The sequence below is a fragment of the Mustela nivalis genome (genome assembly GCF_964662115.1).
Source record: "Mustela nivalis genome assembly, chromosome: 8".
In the NCBI taxonomy this organism is placed as follows: Eukaryota; Metazoa; Chordata; class Mammalia; order Carnivora; family Mustelidae; genus Mustela; species Mustela nivalis.
In genome coordinates, this window is record NC_139027.1 from 72,735,983 (window position 1) to 72,757,066 (window position 21,084).

General features: G+C 50.4%; 1 protein-coding gene across 1 annotated transcript in view; it reads left to right on the forward strand.

Annotated features, from left to right (window-relative positions):
• The window catches only part of KCNK12 (potassium two pore domain channel subfamily K member 12), a 48,925-nt gene extending 30,494 nt beyond the window's left edge, over positions 1-18,431 (forward strand). The window contains exon 2 of the mRNA XM_082746892.1: positions 17,403-18,431. Coding sequence (XP_082603018.1) covers positions 17,403-18,304 — 902 coding nt within the window. The 3' untranslated portion in view covers positions 18,305-18,431. The remainder of the gene's footprint in view (positions 1-17,402) is intronic.
• Positions 18,432-21,084: the final 2,653 nt, after the last annotated feature.

Below are 21,084 nucleotides of genomic sequence, written 5' to 3' on the forward strand. Positions count from 1 at the left end.
TTTTATCATTTCCCATCGAATCAGTTCCCTCGTCTGCAAAATGGGGATTATGATGCCATTCTCCTTCCTGGGTAACAGTGGTGAATATATGTAATAAAACATAAAAATTTGTAGGGTGCCTGGGTGGCTCAGTCAGTTAAGTGTCTGACTTGATTTGGGCTCAGGTCATGATCTCAAGGTCATGAGATCAAGCCCGGAGTGGGGCCCTGTGCTCGGTGCAGCATCTGGGATTCTCTCTCCCCCTCTCCTCCTCCCACCCCTCATGCTCGTGCGTGCTCGCTCTCTCTCTCACTATTAGGGAAATAAAGTAAGACATAAAAATTGTCTCTGTATACTGAGCAACTGATGGTTGTTCTTATAATCTTAATTCCTTTCTACAATGGCATGTGATTCTAATAGAGAAAAAAGGTAGTTACCAGTTATAGTCAGCATTTCTGCTGTCCCTTGAAATCTATTTGAATAGTTATTATATTTCTTCCTCTTTTTTGAAGACCACTAGCTTATCTGTTTTCCCCTCATGCTAAAAATCAAATGAGAGTGCTAGCTTTTCTCATGTTCTAAGGCATCTGTGTGAGTTAAACTTTGCTCTGAGAGGGTCTATGAAAGATTCGCTGACTAATCCTTCTGTCCAGTCTTTTCTTCCCTTTTCCTGCTCTCATAGTCCACCTCCAGCTCTCCAGCCTCCGGCCCTTGGCTCTAGTTGTTGACTAGCCTGGAACGCTCTTACTCCTGATGTCACTTCCTTCCAGTGCCTCATCAAATGTTCCTTCCTTAGTGAGGCCTGCCCTGACTCACCCCACTTCATGCTGCAAGGTGCCCCCTCCCAGCCCATGGCACCCCTACCCCCTTCGCGAGCTCTAGTCTTTTCTTTTCTCCAAAACACCATCCACTTCCTAACACAATTTACTTGCATATTGTTTGTAGTTTACAATCCATCTCAAAGCTGAAATATAAGCCCGTTTGAATTACTGATGAATCCCAAGGGCCCAGCCTAACACCTGGCACACAGCAGGCCCTCAGTAAGTATTTGCTGAGTGCACAAAAGCCTCCTTCACAGGTTCCTATTCTACTCTCAGGGTTCCCCAGAGGCTCTCATTCTCATACTATATACAGTCCCCAAGAAGTCTAACTCATATGACCCTTGAATCCATCTCCCAGCCTCCACCTGCTTGGCTAAGCCATGTTTACTACTCAGCCAGCGGCACCTCCTCAGCAAGTCCCCTAGGGCTCTTCTCTTATTTGCCGGCTTCTTGTGGTTTCTCCCGTGCTGTCATTTCCATAGGGTATCAGGGCCATTCTTTTGAGAATGAGGTCCTTATCTCATTCATTTTTATTTATACATTTTATTTATTATTTAGTAATCTCTGTGCCCAACAGGAGGCTCGAACTCATGAACCCAAGACGAAGAGTCACACGCTACTAACTGAGCCAGCCAGGTCCCCCTATTTATAAATTTTTTTTAAAAAGTATTGTTTAGGGAAAAGTTACTATTTCTAAAATAGTAACTATCCTGTTTGTACCAGAGGAAATGTGAAGTATTTATCAAAGCATATAGAAGAAAAGTAAAATAAAAATTACCCATAATTCTACAACATAGAATTAAATACATGCACATGCACTCACACATGCGCATATATATATATATATATATATATATATTCTAAAAACTGAAAAACTTAGAAGGAATTTCTTAAAAAAAAAAATGAATGACATCCAATAAAATGCTGTTGGAGAATGCTGAGTGCAGAACCATTTTGAGAAAGACGGAAGGAGCTCCTGCAAGCCGGGAGTGCTCACATCTAGACTGAGTGTTCAGGCATGGAACATAAGCAGTTCCAAAGGACACCGAGAACAGACGAGGCCCCTTGATGACCACAGAGGAGTAAGATAAGAAGACCACTCACCCATAGTCATGTCTGAACACAGACCGTAAGAACATCATCTAAGACACCCACATGACCAGACACCCCCCTCTGGTGACCATGACCGACTGCTGCTGCTTTACCAACCATGGCTATGGCCTTGCTCCATTATTCCCACCCTCTAGGTAACAGTTATCAAAACGTCCACTCCTAGAATTCTCCCTGCTTCCTGGCAGCATCCAATCCAGAGCAAAGCCTTGCTTCCTGGTGCCTCCCCCAAACCCACCTAACTCAAACCCAAAACCTAAAGAAGTCCTTTCTGATACCTGCTGGCAGAGACACCCCATAGCTCCCTATGGTGTACCTCTCCCTTGTCTCAATGAGTCAGGAAACTCCATTTCGTGTGTCCACAGGGGTGTTCCTGGTAGTCTTTGGCTGCTGGGCCCAGACGATAGATACTGTCCATCACAGTGTTCCCTCCACTGACCCATGGCAGGCACAAAGCAGACCTCAAAAACATGTGAGATGAAGTCACTTAAACTAAGGTACAAACCATGTTTCTGGGATGGGCCCTGCTGGGTGACCACTAGACAACGTGCCAGTTCCGTTGGGAATTCAGCAGCTCTTGCCTGAGCACCTATGTTGTACAGGGAGAGGGGAAATATAAGACACGGGCTTGGTCTTCCTCCTCGACAAGGCAACACAGGGAAGCACAAAGGGGTAAAGAACACTCTGGGACATGGTCAACAGTACAGGGCCACCGCAGAGCTAATGTACCGCCAGGTGATGAATTGGCTTCGAGAGGTATAAAGAAAGGAAAGAAGTCACCACAGGCCTTGCAAGGTGGGGAACAGCAGGTGCAAAGACATGGTGGTGGAGGAGTGTCTGTGGAGCATCTGCTCCATGCTAGGCTCTGGGCAGGCTGCAGTTCTGCCCATCTTGCTTGCCTCCTGTCCTCCAGTGCCTGACACAGAGCAGGCTTTCCATGAATTCCTGGTGAATGAACGTGTGTGTCTGCATAAGGCACTGAGGGGACCCAAGTGCCTGACGAATGTTTAATGAGGGAAGCTGATGCTAGAAAAGTGGGTCAGGGCCTTGAGTGCCAGTGTGAGAAATTCTGGGTCCTCCTGTTGGGAGCTTGGTGAGGTTGGAGCAGGACAGTCCCCCCCAGGGCAGTCTGCAGAAGGAGGGCTCCAAGGCATCAGCTTTCTCTGTGAATGGGGTTAGGGAGGCTAAAGGCAAGCAGATGAGGAACGTGGGATGTGGGGTTGGGCAAACCTGAGCTGGAATTCCATTGTCTGCCTTTGTCTGGGACTCTGAACAAGGCCCTTAACGCCACCAAGCCCCAGCTTCCACCTCCAGTCACTCAGGATCTGATGCACACTCCCGCCACAGACCAAGGGCAGGCATTCTGGCCACAGTTTCCCATCATGCTGTGGTGTTCTGGGGCATGATCACAGGGTATTCTCTGAGCCAAAGGCTGTGTGGCGCCTCAAAAGGGCAAATGGAGAGCACGTGGGTGTCGGGTTTGGGACCTGTGCCCTGGTGTTCTTTTGTTCGTTACTTGACATCTCTGGGCCATGGTTTTCTCACCTGAATAAGGACCAGAAGCACCAGCTCCAGAAGCTGCTCTGGGGGCACCTCTGGGAAGACACCAGCAGAATGCTGGGCACTGGGAAGGACTCCATACCCAGTCCATCCCTCCCTCGCCTGCTGTAAGCTGGCAGCCGGCACCCTTCCCTGCAGGTGGCTGAAAGCAGAACATGCAGTAGGAGCAGCCATGCCCCATGGGGAAGAGGAGGCCCTCCTGACTCTTTAGCCTCAGTTCAGAGGCCACAAGTACAATCCCTCCTGACACAGACAGGCCCTAACAGAGACCCCTGAGCTGAGACGCTGTGGCAGCCCCCCTAGCCTGTCTGCTGGTCCACAGGGCAGGGGTCATGTTGGTGAGCACCAGGGCAGATGTGGGGTTCTGCGGGGACCCTCGAGAGCATTTCTCCCACTGCAGCTCTCAACAGTGAGGTTGTCCACATCACACCCTCTCCTCTGTCTTCATCACTCCCCTGGAGTAGCCCACAGGCCTCCTGTGAGGGGAAGCAGGGGGATGAGCCAAGTGCTGCGACAACTCCTCATACAGACCAGGGCCTTGAAGATGGGCCCCCAGTGCACAGGGTGCCTGACCCTGAAGGCTGAGAACCCAGCTTCCCAGCACCCGACTTCCCTCCCTACGTCTCCTCTCAGTAGGGAACAGAGGCCCTCCTTCAAAGATGGCTTGCAGCTCCGCAGGCACAGATGAAGGTCGGGATACACGAAAGCAGGACCGACTGAGAGAAGGTGAACTATCCATGAGAGAGCAGACTCTGCTGTTCAGGAACCAACATGGGCTCGAAAACAACGGCTCCCCTAGATACAGGACTAGAGGTGATTGGAGACTCAGTTGACACTGTAGTGACACCCAAGCAGGCGAGCTCTCAAGCTCCTCCCTGAATGAGCAGCCTCACCCCAGGCCTGCACAGGGCCCTGGGGGTCCAAGAGCAAGGAGCAAGGCCAGGGCAGGCTTTCCTCCTGTTACTAGGCTGACTTCAGGCTCCCGCCTGCCAGGCCTGGGTCCCACTAGGGACCAGTCCTGCCTCCCCTCGCCTTGGAGTCTTCTCCCCCAGTCCTGGACTGAGGCTAGGGCTCTGCTCTTTGGGAAGGGTGGGGGGCAGGAGGGCCAGTGATCTCATCCCTGAGAAGAATTAGTCATCAGAGAGACAGGGACAGATCTGGGGGGCAGGACGGAGGATGGGCTCCATGTAAATGACTCATCTCCCCGCCAGCTCCGTGGGGCCCGGGTTTGACAGCTGCTCCCCGGGAGAGGTTGTTAAGCAGGAGCTACCCGGAGGCAGGAGTAGTTAACTGGCTTTTAATAACTCATTTTGCTGAATGATTTCTGGTAAGGAGAGAAAACCCTAATCCCACAGAAGCTGCACAGAGTATGAGGTTCAAGTCAGCCCAGCTGGCCAGAAAAGCTGTGCCAAGGTTCACGACTAGTTCTTGAAGTCACTTCCCCATTGCTCACAGTTTACCAAAAACTTTTCTAGTGTGAAACATCACCAGCCTGCAGCTTGGGGGTGGGGTGGGGAGGGGTTCAGTCCTCTTTTCCTAATCCTCTGCCCTCTCAGCTACCCCCACCTGGTCTCTTCAAACAAAGGTCATCCGAAAACCTTTCCCAGAACAAGCCAAAAGCAAATGGGAGAAGGAGGGGCCCACATTTCCCAGATGCTTTGCAAGTGGTGCCATTTTGTCCTGAGTCATCCAGCATCCTGTGTGTGCCCCGCCCCACGCTCAGCCATGGAGAGAAGGGTACCAAGGCCTACTGGCCTTGGGAAGCTGTCCATGGAGTTTGCAATCTAGACAAATCCACAAGCGCCAACCAATACAACAGCTCATGACACCAACAGTCCCGTTTTCCAGCATCCCACCCCAGTACCACGGTGGATTTGGGGATGGAAGAAGGCCGTGCCTGCCTCTAGCTGGGCCTCCCACCCCGCCCAGGGACCAGAGCCCTGAAACAAGACCAGAATGGGTGAGACCACTTACCTGGAACTGCCAATGAACTGAGGCCCGGAGTGGTGAAAGTCAGTGGGAGTGTGGGATCTGGGATGGGTAGATGGGGAGCTTCCCGGCTGCATAAACTTTAAGTCTCTGCTTGGCCCTTGGCTTGCAGGTTTCACCTGATGCCCTTGAGCCATGATGGAAGGGCTGTGCCTCTCCCGTGCCAATTAAGCTTGCTGCTTGGTGAGCACTCAGCATGTCCCAGGCACTGTGGGAAGCTGGGGGAACCACCTCCTCACTGACTCCCCACAATAACCAGTCGGCAGGCCATTTTTCCGGGGAGAACTAACATGTCTATGTTGCCCCATTAGCAAGTGCAGCAAGAGCCTGACACCACAGACCCTGCTCCCAGCGCTCCAAGAAGGGTGACCTGGCCCTTCCCGAGCCAATAGGAACAGTAATGGAGACTCGCCAGTTTTGTCTAATGCAGCTTTAGGTTTCCAGAGTATGGATGTTTATACAAGGCAGGGCATTTTGCTGGATGTCAGGCTCAGGTGCTGGAGAAGCTTCTAGAGGCCTCACTCCCACAATGCTCCCATGATGTTCCGCCCGAGAACAAGGTGGAGGGGAAGTTCTCCCACATCGTCCTCTTCCTTCTTCCACAGTCATGCACACTCTGTTGGCGAGGGCGACTGGACACTTTCTGGGGACCAGACTGAATCCCCCGCACAGCCAGCCGTGAGCCTGGCACTCTTCTGATGCGCACGCCTTTCTCAAGGCTGGGGCCTCTACTTCCTGCCTCTCGAAACCGCACCCACCCTTCTGGGCAAACACGCCTTCCCCCGTCAGTATTTCCCAGACTCCAGCCGGAGGACCTTAGCCAGGGTTCTGACCTGCGCCCGGGCGATCGCGCCTGCGCACTGGGGACAGTTTTAAGTCTCCCTGGCGATGGCGATTCTCCTGCGCACCCGGTGAAGACCTGCTGCTCCAGCCAAAAGCAACCTACCTCTCTTTCTTCCTAATTCCCCAGCACTTGACTCTCCCTTGCCGCACTGCAAGCTCCTTCTTCTCCTTCCAAATCCTGGCTCTGCCACTTATGTGATCTGGGCAAGTTATTTAACTTCAGTGTCTTTATCTATTAAATGTGACTACATCTGCCAAACTAACAAATGGGGATGATAATAACCTCCCACTGTGGTTCATCCCATCTGAGATTATAATCACACCATTGATTATAAATGCACCGATATTGTATATGCCATTAAGAATTTTAAATGTTGCCAAATAAACTATGTCAGGTCATCGAATGTGAGAAGCAGCCTGGTTTCAGGCATGTTAAAATTCAAGGGAAAACAGCTGTGACTTGGAATGAATGAAACCCAGTGCCTCACGGAGTCGTCGTGAGTTTCAAATGTATGGAGATACGTGAAGTCTTGGCCCAGGGCCCGGAAGTAGTGAGGGCTCAGTACATGTCAGCTATAAATAGCCCCCGCCACATTTTTATTCCTCATGGAACGCTTTAGTGACTTTTCCCAGCCATTCTTTCAGCCCCCATATTTCCCAAAATGTTCGGGGCTTACCCAGGATGCTGGGGTTCTTCCCGCGACCCCCCTCCCCTGACCCCAGGGTAGTGATTACACCAGGATGGACAGGCCCTGAGGTTCCAAGGGCCTGGGCTTGTGCCCCAGTCTCTCTGGCCTGATGGCCTGACGCCTTCTCACATACCCAGCCTTCCTCCACAGAGGAGCCGCCCTCCTTCTCCCCAGAGTCAGTGTCTTGGCTCTAGCCACAGATCAGCCTCATGGAAATCGGACCCTCCACCTTATAGCCCACCTGGAATCTCCCACTGCTCCCTGCTTGAGGAGGCAGGGGCAGGGGAAGGCCTGGCTGCTTAGCCTGACTTTGAGCATTACCCAGTCTCCAGTGAGCTTCAGGTTCCTTGATTATTAAAATGAGGCTGTTAATCTTTCCTCTAGCCAGTCAGAAAGGATCATATGAGATGAGGATGTTGGGAAAAACTTCCCAGAAAACTGCGCCAAGCAGGCAAGTGCAACCATGGGTAGAGTGACCAGACTGAGCAAATAAAAATACAGGACACCCATTTATATATGAATTTCAGATAAGCAGTGAAACTTTTCTTTAAGATTTTATTTTTTAAGTAATTGCTACACCACACATGGGGCTCGAACTCACAACCCTGAGATTTGCTCTACCGACTGAGCCAGCTAGGCACCCCAATATGTAACCCTTCTTTTTCTTCTTGAATATATAACTTTTAATTTTATTATAGTTTTTTTAGTCATCTCTGTGCCCAACATGAGGCTCAAACTCACAACCCCAAGATCAAGAGTCACATGCTTCTCTGAGCCAATCAAGTACCCAAAAATGGATCACTTTTTAGTGCCAGTGTGCCCTACACAGTGTTTGAGACATACTTATACTAAAAAGTGATTTGATATTTAATTGGGAGTTTTATTTTATCTGGAAACCCTATTTCCAGTATTTTATCTGGAAACCCTAATGAGGCCTTGCCCATCCCTACCTGTTGATCCCACCCCTGTGCTTTCCCAGTAACGCTCACCATTGAGAAGTTCTTAAAATTTTTACTTTCAGTCATTTGGTCAACAAATAACTATGATTGCTGACTTTACATAAGATTTCCTGGTTCACTGTAGAGCAGAGAAAGATTAATAAATCTTTTTTTTTTTTAAGATTTTATTTATTTATTTGACAGACGGAGATCACAAGCAGGCAGAGAGGCAGACAGAGAGAGAGGAGGAAGCAGGCTCTCCGCTGAGCAGAGAGCCCCATGTGGGGCTCGATCCCAGGACTCTGAGATCATGACCTGAGCCAAAGGCAGTGGCTTAACCCACTGAGCCACCCAGGCGCCCCAAGATTAATAAATCTTTATTAAGGGTTTCCTAATGTGCTAGGTATTAAGTATTTTGCATATATTAACTCAATACAAAAAATTATTGAAGTAGCTAAGTTATCTGCATTTTACAGCTAAGGGCATCCAGGCACAGAGAGGTTAATTAATTTGCTTAAAGACACACAGCCAGGGAGTGGTAGAGCTAGGATTAAAACCTGAGAAACAGAGTTCCAAATAGCCAGTATGATGTGGCCCCAAATGCAAGGGATTCCAGTCTCATTGTGGAGACAGGCCCCTGAAGGTAATTAATGATGTAGTCATCTGTGCTTGCTACTTAAAATAAAAATCACTGACCGGCTGGAGTAGTATCACCTGAAGCCAGATTACAAATGCAGAATTGGGAGCCCTGCCCCAGAATCCATCAAGATCTCCAGGTGGGTCCTAGGCCATCTAGTTTGAGAATCACTGCTCCAAACAAGCAGAGGGAGTCTATTTATTCATTCGACAAGCTTAGCTCAAGCACGTTCTGCAAAGCAGGGGCTATTCTATTCTAGGCACTGCATTGTCACGGTGACTATTGAAAAATGTGGGTACTCCTCAAGCATTTTTTTAAATGTCTCATCCTTAAGTCTTCATGAGGGTAGAATGCAGCATTTCCCAAAGGTTATTCTTGGAAACACTCAAGTTCACTAGAGGCAAATACAGTCTGTGGTCAGATTAGTATGGGGAACACTGGAGAGTGTTAGGACTGCCCCTCAAATTCATAAATCACAGGAACACAAGCGCTCTGAAAAGTCCTGCCATAAATAAACGTTCATCCATTTTTTTTTTTTTTTAATTTGGGGAATTCTCCACCCCAAAACCATTAAGTCTATTCTATCATGTTCAGGAACATAGGCTGGCATAGCATATTACAGTTTACAAAGAGCATTCCCATTGGGAGGTTTCATTTTACAGATGAAGAAATGGAGGCTCAGAAGTTCACGGTACCAACTTGCTTCACACTTGGCCCATAGAGGCCACAACAGAGGTCAAATCTTTGAGTTCAAGTCTGGTCCTATTTCCTGGACCCTGAGCTGCTTGCCCAGGCCTTTCACCATCACAGCAGTTGATTTTAGTAATTTGGTTTGGTTGCGTGTCATGGAAGGTGTAAGCAGGAAAAGGGGTTTATGGGCTCAAGCAACTGGAAGTCTGGAGGTAGGCTGGACAGCAGGGTCAGCTTGATTTGACCACTCATTGGGGTCATGATGGCCTCATTTCTTTCAGCTGCCTCCACTCAGCCACCTGCCATGTCAGCTTCATCTAAGGCTGGCTCCACCTCATGGCCACAGATGGCTATCCGCAACTCCTGTGGCCACTTTTCGCTCCCTCCACATCCAGGGCGGCTCTGGAGTGACCATCTTTCTGCCCAAAAACTACCAGAGAAAATCTCCTTTCATCTGATTCGCCTGAATGGGGTCAAATGCCCCTTCTTGCACGCATCTCTGTAGCCAGAAAAATGTCCTGCCCTGATTGATTTAGGCCTATCCATCCTTGAGCCAATCCCGGTAAGGGATGGGTCGTTTCCATTGGCTAAACCAGTGCATAGCCCGCCCCTGGACGTGGGGTGGTTCTTCAAGTGGTCTGACTACCTCACACAGCGTTTGGAGGTGGGATGCGTTTTGTTTTGTGTTAAGATTTTATTTATTTATTTGACAGAGAGAGAGAGAGAGAGAGAGATCACAAGTCGGCAGAGAGGCAGAGAGAGAGGGAAGCAGGCTCCCCGCTGAGCAGAGAGTCTGATGCTGGTCTTGATCCCATGACCCTGAGACCATGATCTGAGCCGAAGGCAGAGGTTTTAACCCACTGAGCCACCTAGGTGCCCCATGGTGGGACGTGTTCTTAAGGAGACCTACAATATCTGCCACAAGCGTTGAAGGCCACTTGAAATTTGAATCAACAACATACACTTTAAATATCCTTACAATTTTATGTATTAACTATACCTTAATAAAGCCTTTTTTTTTTTTTAAGAAATTAAGACATTTAAATCAAAATAGTTGAAATCAGGCAAATTTCGACCAGCAGGACCTTCAGGGCTACGTTGTAACATTGTTTCTTAAAGAACCAGCTTTAGCCTGTCTGCATCAGAATCATGAGGGAACGTTGGTTAAAATGCAGATTCCTGGCCATTTTCATGGCCCGCAAAATAAACCTCTGGAGTGGAACCGCCTTGAATTCTGCATTTTATTATCACCACACTCTAACCAGCTGACCTAACCTGCCTCTGCTTTAGAATCTGCATTTTAATCATAGCTCCCAGTTGCTTGGATCCCCTCTGATTTCTCCATGCTATTCTGGGAAATTATTACTAGTGCCCCTTTTACTCTCAAAAGTATACTGGATTGGGCTATAAATTATATCTCCCCTTCTCCAAGTTGACACTGTAGAGTGGCCAGGAAAATGTTCCCCAGTGAAGAGCAAAGACGCCCCTCTGTCCGGCCCAGCAGAAGGGGCTTCAGGGTCAGTTCAGTCACTTACAAATTGGAACTCAGCCAACAGCCTTCAGCTCCCTTAGCCCTTGTCCTTGTTGGGGCTGATGATGCCTCTCTCGCAGGGTGGCTGGGAGGATTGGATGAGAGGACATGCGACCAGTGTCCGGCCCAAAGGGGCCAGCCAGGAGCACCCGACATAGATCAGTACCAGCCTCCCCATCTCCATTCCAGCCTCTTGGAGCTGAACTCCAGAGGCCCTGTCACCAGGGCCCCATTTGCGAAGGCGGCACCAGACAGGCTGTGGAAACGAGCTTCACAGCTTTTGTCAAAGTGGCATAATAAAGCCCCCAAGTGTCTGCTCTTTGCAAACTGGGATGGCAGATCAATTGTGGCATAAACAAAACAGCAGGCTTGGTGCTAAACTGGGGACAGATTACGCCTCTGCAGGGTGTGATTGGGGGAGGGAAGGGACTCTCAGGATGGCTGGGTTTGCCTTTTCTCCGCTAAGGCTTCGAGGCCCCCCTCCAGGGCCAGCCTGGCTCCCCACAGGTTACCATAGCTTGGGGGACAGCTCTTCTACTCTGGGAAGCACCTGGCTAGACACCAGCGCTAGGCACAGACGACACCCCCACCCTCAGCCCTCAGCAAGAAGCCTGACCCCAAGGCCTCAGCATCCTTCCCTTCCCCCAGAGCTCTGAGGCTGTGGGTATGAATGGGGGAAGGAGGGTAAACTGTCACCTCCACCCTATCTCTTGAGCTAAGCAGACTGTGTCGTTTGTAGGAAAGCAAAAGGAGGTACAGTAAGCACAGAGCCAGACCTCAGGAATAGGGCTGGTGAGAGGGACCTTGACTGGGTGCTGTCTGTGCTGTCAGAGAGACTCCTAATCTGCCTGTTCCCTTCATTCTGGGATGATGGACCACAGCCAGTCAAGCATTTGGCACCATTTTGGGCCTGTGGTCGTGGCCATGCAGAGGTCCCAGAATAAGTTCTGGTCCAGCCTCTTTGTGGGGGCAGGAAGGAAACTCTGTGCCCTGGCCCTGGGGTGAGCCTGCGGCAGCAGAGAAATACAAGTCAGTACGTCTAAGAATTCCGCCCAGATACTCTGTGAGGGCAGAAACTGCATCTGTCCGGTTTTCCACCATATCCCTGAGCCCAGCACAAAACCTGCCAAACTGTGTTTGCTGACCGAGTGAATGGGTGGGTGTTGGTCTTCCAGCAGCATATCTCGGGGTGTACCTTAAAGGGGCCCTACGATAAGGCCACACCCCCTCAGGGAAGGGGAATGGTTGGTAAGGAAACTCCTCTCATTCTCAATCCCATCGTCAAGAGAAGAGACGTATCCTTAACTTATCCTTGGTTAAGTGTCTGCCTTTGTCTCAGGTCATGCTCTCTGGGTCCTGGGATTGAGCCCCACTTTGGGCTCCCTGCTTATCAGGGAGTCTGCTTCTCCCTCTGCCTCTCACCCCACTCATGTTTTTTCTTCCTCTCAAATAAATAACCTTTTAAAAAATTATAAGTAAAACTTAAAAAAAAAAAAAAAAAAAGAGGGGCTCCTGATGGCTCAGTTGGTTAAGTGTCTACTTTCTGCTCAGGTCATGATCTCAGGGTCCTGGGATTGAGCCCTGCATCAGGCTACCTGCTCAGTGGGGAATCTGCTTCTCCTTCTCCCTCTGCTCTCCCCCTACTTGTGCTCACACTCTGTCTCTCAAATAAATAAATAAAATCTTAAAAAAAAAGAAAGATACACAGCTCCAGAGAGGGTCTGGGAAGCCAGACATGGAGTTTGGAGGAATCCAAGGATGCTGCTGACAGAGGGCATGGCCTTTGACTAGGAGGTAGGTCAGGTAGGGGCAGTCCTGTGAGGCAGATGAGTCCCCTGCCTGTGGGCAATCAGCCAGTTAGCCAAAAGTAGAGGTCCCCTCAGCTTTGCGTTCCTCTTGCTGTCCCTAACCAAGCCCAGGGTTGAGTCTGGTTACAAAGTCACACTTGTCTTCACTGAGCCACAAGAGGGGTGAAGAAGCCACCTTGGTGGGAACATTAAGGAGGATTAGTGGCCCCTCTCTCCAGCAGTGGCCAGTGGAAAGAGAGCCACAAGGGGACAGAGGACTGCCTGGAGACAGGAGTAGTGACTGAGGGTTTTCCTCCCCATAGGAAAGCACGCTTCTGGCTGCCAGCCCTGGAGAATGGAAATTAGGTTTTCTGGGAGGAATGGAGGCCCTCAGTGCCCTGGGAAGGCAGTGTGGGAAGAATGTGGATGGTGGGTACTGGCAGACCTGGGTTTCTGTCTCAGCTTACCCTTCCATGCTGTGGGGCCTTGACAACAACTTACCCCCCTAGTATTTGATTTCCCGTCTGTGCAGTGGGGTATGCCTCCCTCACAGCTGTTGCAGAGATGAAGCTAGGAGGCCTGTTGGGGGTGTGTCGGCGGAGGGGTGGGGGTGGGGTGGGGGTGGGGTGGCCTTCCCTGCATTGAGCCCAGGTGGAACCAGTTTATTCAATGGCCTGACCCGGGAAATGGTCTTCATCTGGTCTCTTAAATAACTTTGCTTTGGATCCCTTCACATCTTGAGCAAATGCTAGAGTTTTCCAATTAGTCTTTTTTTTTTTTTTTTAAGTACCAGCCATTTTATAATTGAAACTCAGTCTCAAATATCCAGTCCGATCTCAACCTAATCTAAATCCAATCTTCAAGTTCAATTCTAATCAAAGCTCAGCCTCTCTCTCCCGCTGAGGCCTGGCCCTCAGTTCAAGGGGCCTGCAGTGAGAGAGGGGCAATCTGTTCGCCTCTTGGTCTGACATCACTGGTGCCACTATAATCCCTTCTTAGCTATTGCTGGTAGCACTGCCGTGGCCACTGTGGGGACGAACATGCATGTTCATGGGGCCCATCTCTGGGTCTTTGGAGATGCCTGCGCTATTCCCTTAGTGGGCCAGCCCTCTCTATCCTACCTCCTGTGAGTACCTCCAACGCTGTCCCAGCACCCCGCCCCTTAGCCTCCTATTCCTAGGGGCCCCTGCATTCAGCAGCAACTGTCTTGGGCAGAGTCTCTTCAGATCTGGCTGCCTTCTGCTCGACCGTGTCTCTCACACATACTTGATGCAACAAGCATCATGAGAAGGGCAGACTGCTCTCCTCTTCCCACCCCTGCCTGTGTGGGCTGCTCCAGCCAGCCTCCCATCCAGAGAACTCTCCAGCTCAGCTTTAGACTCTAGGAAATACCTCTGGCTCTCCCCAAACTTTTGCTATACTGCAACAAGTGGCCCTGGCTGGGCCTCCCGGTGTCTGCAGCTTGGCTAGCCTCCGGAAGTGAGGCTGCAACCAGAGACGCTCTTGACCGCACCCCCCATACCTGCCCTGGAGGTGGGTCCAGGATGACACAGTACCTTCCGCCACAAAAACTCTGCTACTTCATGGCCATCTCCCATTATCCCTGGATAATTTCTAGCCTTTTCCATATAGCCTGGAGATGAGGTGTGCTAGTCACCAGACCCATTTTTGGACTTCTAGTAATCCGGCATAGATGCATCTAGAATTTCTCTTTCAAATAGAGGATAACATACCATGTGTCACTCTTATGTTTGGAACTTCAGCTAAAAATCCTAAAGATTGGGAAAATCCCATTGTCTCAGAAAATCCTATATTCTCTCACGCAGCTGTTAATTTTCCAGGCTCAGGACTTTCCATTTCTTCTGGAATCTAGCAAAGGAATCCCCTATTACAGGTGCTATTTTTCCTCAGTGTGTTAGAAGCAGTGTTGGGTAGAATGGTCTAGGCACCAGACTAGAAGCCAGGACACATGTATGGTATGTGCCCCAAGAAGCTGCAGGCCATGTCCCCTCTGCTCCTGCTCCCTCCCCTATACAGTGAAAGGTAGGTCAGAATTAAGGTCTCTTAGGGTTAAGAGTCTAGGAGGTTTTTTAAGTTTTTCATATCATGAGTACAAAAAACCAAACAAACAAAAAACCAAACCCCTCATAAAACACATAGATAATTACACAACACCCATGTAACCACTATCTAGATTAACAAAACATTTCCAACATCCCAGAGGCCCCTGTATTCCCTCCCATTTATTACCCCCTGCCACGCCCAGGGGAAATTTCAATTCTTTTATTCAGATTACTTCCCTTAAATAAAAACTTAAAATGGGGGGGCACCTGGCTGATTCAGTTGGGAGAGCATCCAACTCTTGATTTTGGGGTCACGACTTCGAGTCCTGTGTTGGGAGTAGAGATTACTCAGATAAATAAAAACTTAAAAAAAAGAAATTGATTTACCTTATAATTTTACCAACCAAGAATGTATTCCTAAAAAATTACTATAGTTTGGTTTTGCTTGGTTTTGAATTTTTTTTTAAAGATTTTATTTTTTTTAATCTTTTTTTTTTTTTTTTTTTTGTTTATCAGAGAGAGAGAGGGGGAGAGAGTGAGCACAGGCAGACAGAATGGCAGGCAGAGGCAGAGGGAGAAGCAGGCTCCCCGCTGAACAAGGAGCCCGATGTGGGACTCGATCCCAGGACGCTGGGATCATGACCTGAGCCGAAGGCAGCTGCTTAACCAACTGAGCCACCCAGGCGTCCCTAAAGATTTTATTTTATTTTTTATTTTTTTTTATTTTTTTTTTTTTAGGACCCTCCCCCCTAAAGATTTTATTTTTGAGAGAGTATGTGAGCACGAGTGAGGAGGGGCAGAGGGAGAAGCAGACTCCCTGCTGAGCAAGGAGCCCAAGGTTGGACTCCATCCCAAAACCCTGGGATCATGACCTGAGCTGAAGGCAGACGCTTAACTGACTGAGCCACCCCGGTGCCCAGTTTTGAGTTTTTTATAAGTGGAATAATACGGAAGGTATTCTGTGCTCAGCTTCCTTGTTTGACATTCTTTTGTGAGGCTCATTCTTATTATTTTAAGTAGCTGTGGTCGATGCTTTCTCAATGTTTTATCCTTGTATGAACAGACTGTGACTTGGTTATGTTGTTGGATATTTGGGTCATCAGTGTAGGACTTTATATAAATGTGCACATGCACACACAAATACAAACACTTTCACTTCACATATAACCACATATAACCATATGGATTCAGAACTGATTTCTTTGTGAATTCAAGAACTTAGGTTGGGCTTTATTTTTCTTTTTAAGATTTTTTTTTTTTTTAAGATTTTATTTGTTTGAAAGAGAGGTGTGGATGGGGGTTAGCATGGACAGGGGAGGGGCAAAAGGAGAGGGAGAACCAGACTCCCAACAGAGCAGGGAGCCCAACTCAGGGCTCAATCCTAAGGCCAATGCTTAATAGATTGAGCCACCCAGGCTCCCCTTGATTGTGGAAAAGTCCCTCTATTAAATTGGTCACACTGCTAATACAGTTTTGGTGTTTTCGTTTTTGTTTTTACTGTCTTGTGGACAAAATCTGAATCTAGGGATATAATTCATCTTCTTCAACATGGTATCGTCATAAACTTTCCTCCTAACTTAAGTCATTAAGCAGAAAATGACCATGGTTAGGCTATTGAGATTTCCTCCAGGGAATCTAGAGAATGATTAGTATATAGGCTTAAGGAATTACTGAAAATAAATTTTTTCTCTGGCTCTTTTAAGGAAATAGTAAGCCAAGTGAGACAAAACTCTTCTCCACCTAGTTCCCAGGGCTGGTTCACCCCACCAGTAGCAGCACACAGGCTGACCTCCTGACGTGGGGGCATACATTGCACAGGGATGCCCTTGAATTTTTGCTGCATGGGAGCTGAAAGGTGCCATGGTGCTTGTTCAGACAGATGATCCATTTCCAGCTCAGACTCCAGGCAGCAGTGAATCTTGATGCCAAAGTCTTTGTACCTTCTATAACCAGAGTGAGGCAAACATGGGTCCCACAAAGAGACCACAGCAGAAGTGGGCTGAGAGCTCAGGTGAGAGGGGCAGAGCTGCACTGCCCTGGATGGCAGGGGCCTGAGCACATTGGTGGGATGTCAAGCCTCCCACAGAAATCCATTGATAAGGGCACCTCAGTGGCTCAGTCAGCTCAGGTCATGACCCAAGGGTCCTGGGATAGGCCCCAGGTCGGACACTTAAGGACAGAGCCAGCTCACTCTCTGAAGGTTGTGGACTCATTCTCACTCTTTGTCAGTTTCATAAACCCCCTTTTAGAGACCATCACGCATAGCTACCCAGACTGAACACACTCTACCCCATCCCTAGTAACCCCGGTTAAAATGAAGCCTTTATGGAATTCTGTCCTAAGTTTGTCCACATGTGCATTGGCTACCTTAAAACAAAAACAAAAAACAAAACAGTTTGAGGGGTGGGAGAGCAGGTGACATCTCTTCGTCGCTTTGTAGGTATCTCAGTGGTCTGCACAGTGGTTTCATTTCCTGAGTCTTTATGGGTCCTTCCTAGTGGCCATCCTGCCCCACGCATTTCGATCTACAGATCCCCAAGACAAGGGGTGTGTCTCCTCCATCAGTTTAGGCATCGCCCCGAAATCAGGAACCAAGCCTAGTGCCGCCAAGGGAGAGAAATGTCTAAGCACCGTCTCCCCTCCTCTGAGTGATGCCACTCAGGGAAGAAGCCACGGCAGCACCTGCGTACGCCCGCCCAGCTCGCCACCCAGCAGGCACCACCTGCCTAGCCAGGGCCTCGCTGACCCCTGCCCTGTCTCCCCAGGTTTCGGCATGACCACTCCCGCGACGGTGGGCGGGAAGGCCTTCCTCATCGCTTACGGGTTGTTCGGCTGCGCCGGGACCATCCTGTTCTTCAACCTCTTCCTGGAGCGCATCATCTCGCTGCTGGCCTTCATTATGCGCGCCTGCCGGGAGCGCCAGCTGCGCCGCAGCGGCCTGCTGCCCGCCACCTTCCGCCGCGGCTCGGCGCTCTCGGAGGCCGATTGCCTGGCCGGCTGGAAGCCCTCGGTGTACCATGTGCTACTGATCCTGGGCCTGTTCGCTGTGCTGCTATCGTGCTGCGCCTCGGCCATGTACACCAGCGTGGAGGGCTGGGACTACGTGGACTCGCTCTACTTCTGCTTTGTCACCTTCAGCACCATCGGCTTCGGGGACCTGGTGAGCAGCCAGCACGCCGCCTACCGGAACCAGGGGCTCTACCGCCTGGGCAACTTCCTCTTCATCCTGCTCGGCGTGTGCTGCATCTACTCGCTCTTCAACGTCATCTCCATCCTCATCAAGCAGGTGCTCAACTGGATGCTGCGCAAGCTGAGCTGCCGCTGCTGCGCGCGCTGCTGCCCGGCGCCCGGTGCGCCCCTCTCGCGGCGCAACGCCATCACGCCGGGCTCCCGGCTGCGCCGCCGCTTGGCCGCACTCGGCGCCGACCCCGCGGCCCGCGACAGCGACGCCGAGGGCCGCCGCCTGTCGGGCGAGCTCATCTCCATGCGCGACCTCACGGCCTCCAACAAGGTGTCGTTGGCGCTGCTGCAGAAGCAGCTGTCGGAGACGGCCAACGGCTACCCGCGCAGCGTGTGCGTCAACACGCGCCAGAACGGCTTCTCCGGCGGCGTGGGCGCGCTGGGCATCATGAACAACCGGCTGGCGGAGACCAGCGCCTCCAGGTAGACAGCCAGGCCGCGCCACGGACCCTGGGCAGGCTGGCGTGCCGCCGGCCGTGGTTTGCTTTCCTTCTTTCAGACGCTGGCGCTTTCTTAATCTTTACCCAATAAAATCAAACCAAAAAAAAAAAAAATTTTTTTTTTTTTAAAGAAATACTATTTGGCCAGGCCTGATGTTATCCAGGGCAGGTTTCGGGGGAGCCTGTTTTCCTCCTGGGTCCCCTCTTGAAGAACCGTGGCCCCCGGCAGATTGTCCTCCTGAGCGAGAGAAAGTGGCACCCCAGACCCTCACCCGGTGCATGCTGCAGCGAGGAGAGGGCCATTCCTGGGTTTTGCGGACTGGCACTAAACCCTGTCCCCATGCACATAAGCAGCCGGCAACCCCAAAGCATATGGTGCAGCTTCTCATGGCTCTGAATTACCTCCGCAGCATTTAGAATCCTGGCCCAGCCTAGCAGCTTCCTTCTGGTCGTCAGAAGTGATGTAGTCACAGTTTTGACAGGTGGGGGTGGGGAGAGCCATATGTTGCCTACCGATGTATATAAATAGAACAGCCGCTACACACGGAGAATGGTGTAGTATTATGCAATGAGATGAAACACAGCACCGACTTGCAGACTGTGGCATTTCCCTGAGATCTGGAAATTGGGATGGTAAGGGGCTCAGCTGGCCTTTCTCAGCCTGGAGTTGGTGCATTTAGCCCCACACACAGGGCAGCTACTCTGAATGCTGGAAACCCAGGGTGGCCGCAGGGAGGGGAGCACACAGGCTCCCCGACCTGTTTTGCTTCAGCCAGCTGATCTCTGAGGCTGGGGGTGCATCACAGAATCCCCCAACCCTCCTTTCTTCTACCAGTGTTGTCCTTGGGAATGCTTTTCATTACCAATCAGGAATGTCTGAGTCTTCTCAGACAAGAGCTTGCTTTGTTGGTGTGGATTTCGGTTCTTAACTCCCCGTTGAGCAGCTTGTTTTCCCGCTAAGGGTGCAGAGCACAGCCTGCAAAACCCCCTTTTCCTCCTCTGAGTCTGAGCTCTGCTGCACCAGGAACCCAAAGCAGCCATCCTGAGAATGTCAGAGAATTTGGCTCCAGGGCCCATAATGTTTTTGCGGACAGATCCCATTCTAAACCCTGTTTGGCCTCCACTGACAGTCAAGTGAATTTGTTTTCTCCACGCACAGTCTGTATTGGAGGTGGAGGAAGGCAGGAGCCGGGGGAGCTGATGGATGGGGTGGATGGAAGCGGTTTTAGAATTAGTTTTGTGCTGGTTGATTGTCAAGTTGAGGGACTGGTTCTCTGCCCTCTGCTGCAGAGGGGTCCCTGACCTGGAGGAAGGCCAGATGCTGCCTTCATTGAAAGGAGGGGGCTCTTGGACTCTGTAAAGGAACAATCCTCTTTTGGCCGATCTTCCTCATCTAAAGAGATCATCCCAAGGACAAATGCCAGAGTCTAGTCAGACATGGTGTGACCCACCAATATCCACAGCTTCTGACAGGAAGTCTTGAAGAAACACCAGGATGCCTCATACTGTATGCCCAAGAGGCATGGGAGGCCGTGAAATCTCCCTTCCCGGCAGTGAAGGAAGCGTATGTGCCTGGAACACACACACACATGCACACACATTAGGAGTCATGCTTCAATGTCAACCTCCCCTTTCCCTGCTCCAATTCATGACCAGAAGGGGAAAATGTGTTGGGATCCAAATGTTACTCTAGCTACTTTGATTAATTTCTCATTGGGATTGGGATTGGGATTGAAACCACAGACCCTAATCTGTGGGTGAGGCAGGGAGGTGGAGTGGCCAGAAGAGAGGTCAGTCTCACTAAATCCTGAAGGCCCACACTTCAGGAGTCACGGTGACCATCACTCAGGCCAGCTGGTGACACCCCTGCCCCACCCAAGCCATGGCTGGGGTCACACTACAGAGATAGCACACTGAGAGGGACACATATGCTCTAGACCAAGGCCCTCTCATAAGGCCTAGAAATACATTGTCATGCCAATCCCTCTAAAAGAAGGAAAGATGAAAAGGCATCCAATTAGAGGTGTCACCCAGGCAACAAGCAATAACTTGGGGATCTGAAGCAGACAGAGGGGGTGAGAGAGCCCCATGACGGAGGCATCTAGACCATGAGGACTCGTGAGCAGGCAAAACAGCAGCCAATGCAGAGAACATGAGCCCCAGCGACAGCACAGGAAGCTTAAGACCTAGCTAACGAGGTTCTTTGAGCTAGACAGGCCAAGGAGGTGTCCAGGGGATCGCACTGACCAGCACACAGGACTGCACAGAGCTGTGTCTCCACGGGAGGGAGCAGGACCCGCCTCCAGAGAAGAAAAATTCACAACCTTCCTTGGCAGTCTTCTCTGTCAGCAGTGCTTCCTAAAGTCTATCCTAAATTGCTCATGCTGCAGCCTTCGCTGTTTTCACTTCTCCACTGCTTTGCCTTGGGAAGGAGACAATTGCAAGCAGCTTGAGCAAGCTTCTGAAGGAGTCATAAGCCTGGCTGAATGGGGACAGGGAAGGGACCCTTCCCTCTCATCAACCTCCCAGAGGAACACCAGCCCTCCAACATACAAAAGGAGCTTAGGATCCAGAGTCATGCTTGTGTTTTTGCCCATGTTCCCCCAGTGCCCTCACCCAAATTCAGTACATTGTTGTCCTTCACCTCCGGCCAAAGGGCTCAGTGTCCCAAATGCCAGGGGCTGCTTCCCAGAGGGGTGGGGAGAGGCTGGGTTCCCGAAGTTAGGGGGATTGCTGGACCCCTGACCCCTGCCTCAAGGTCTCTTTG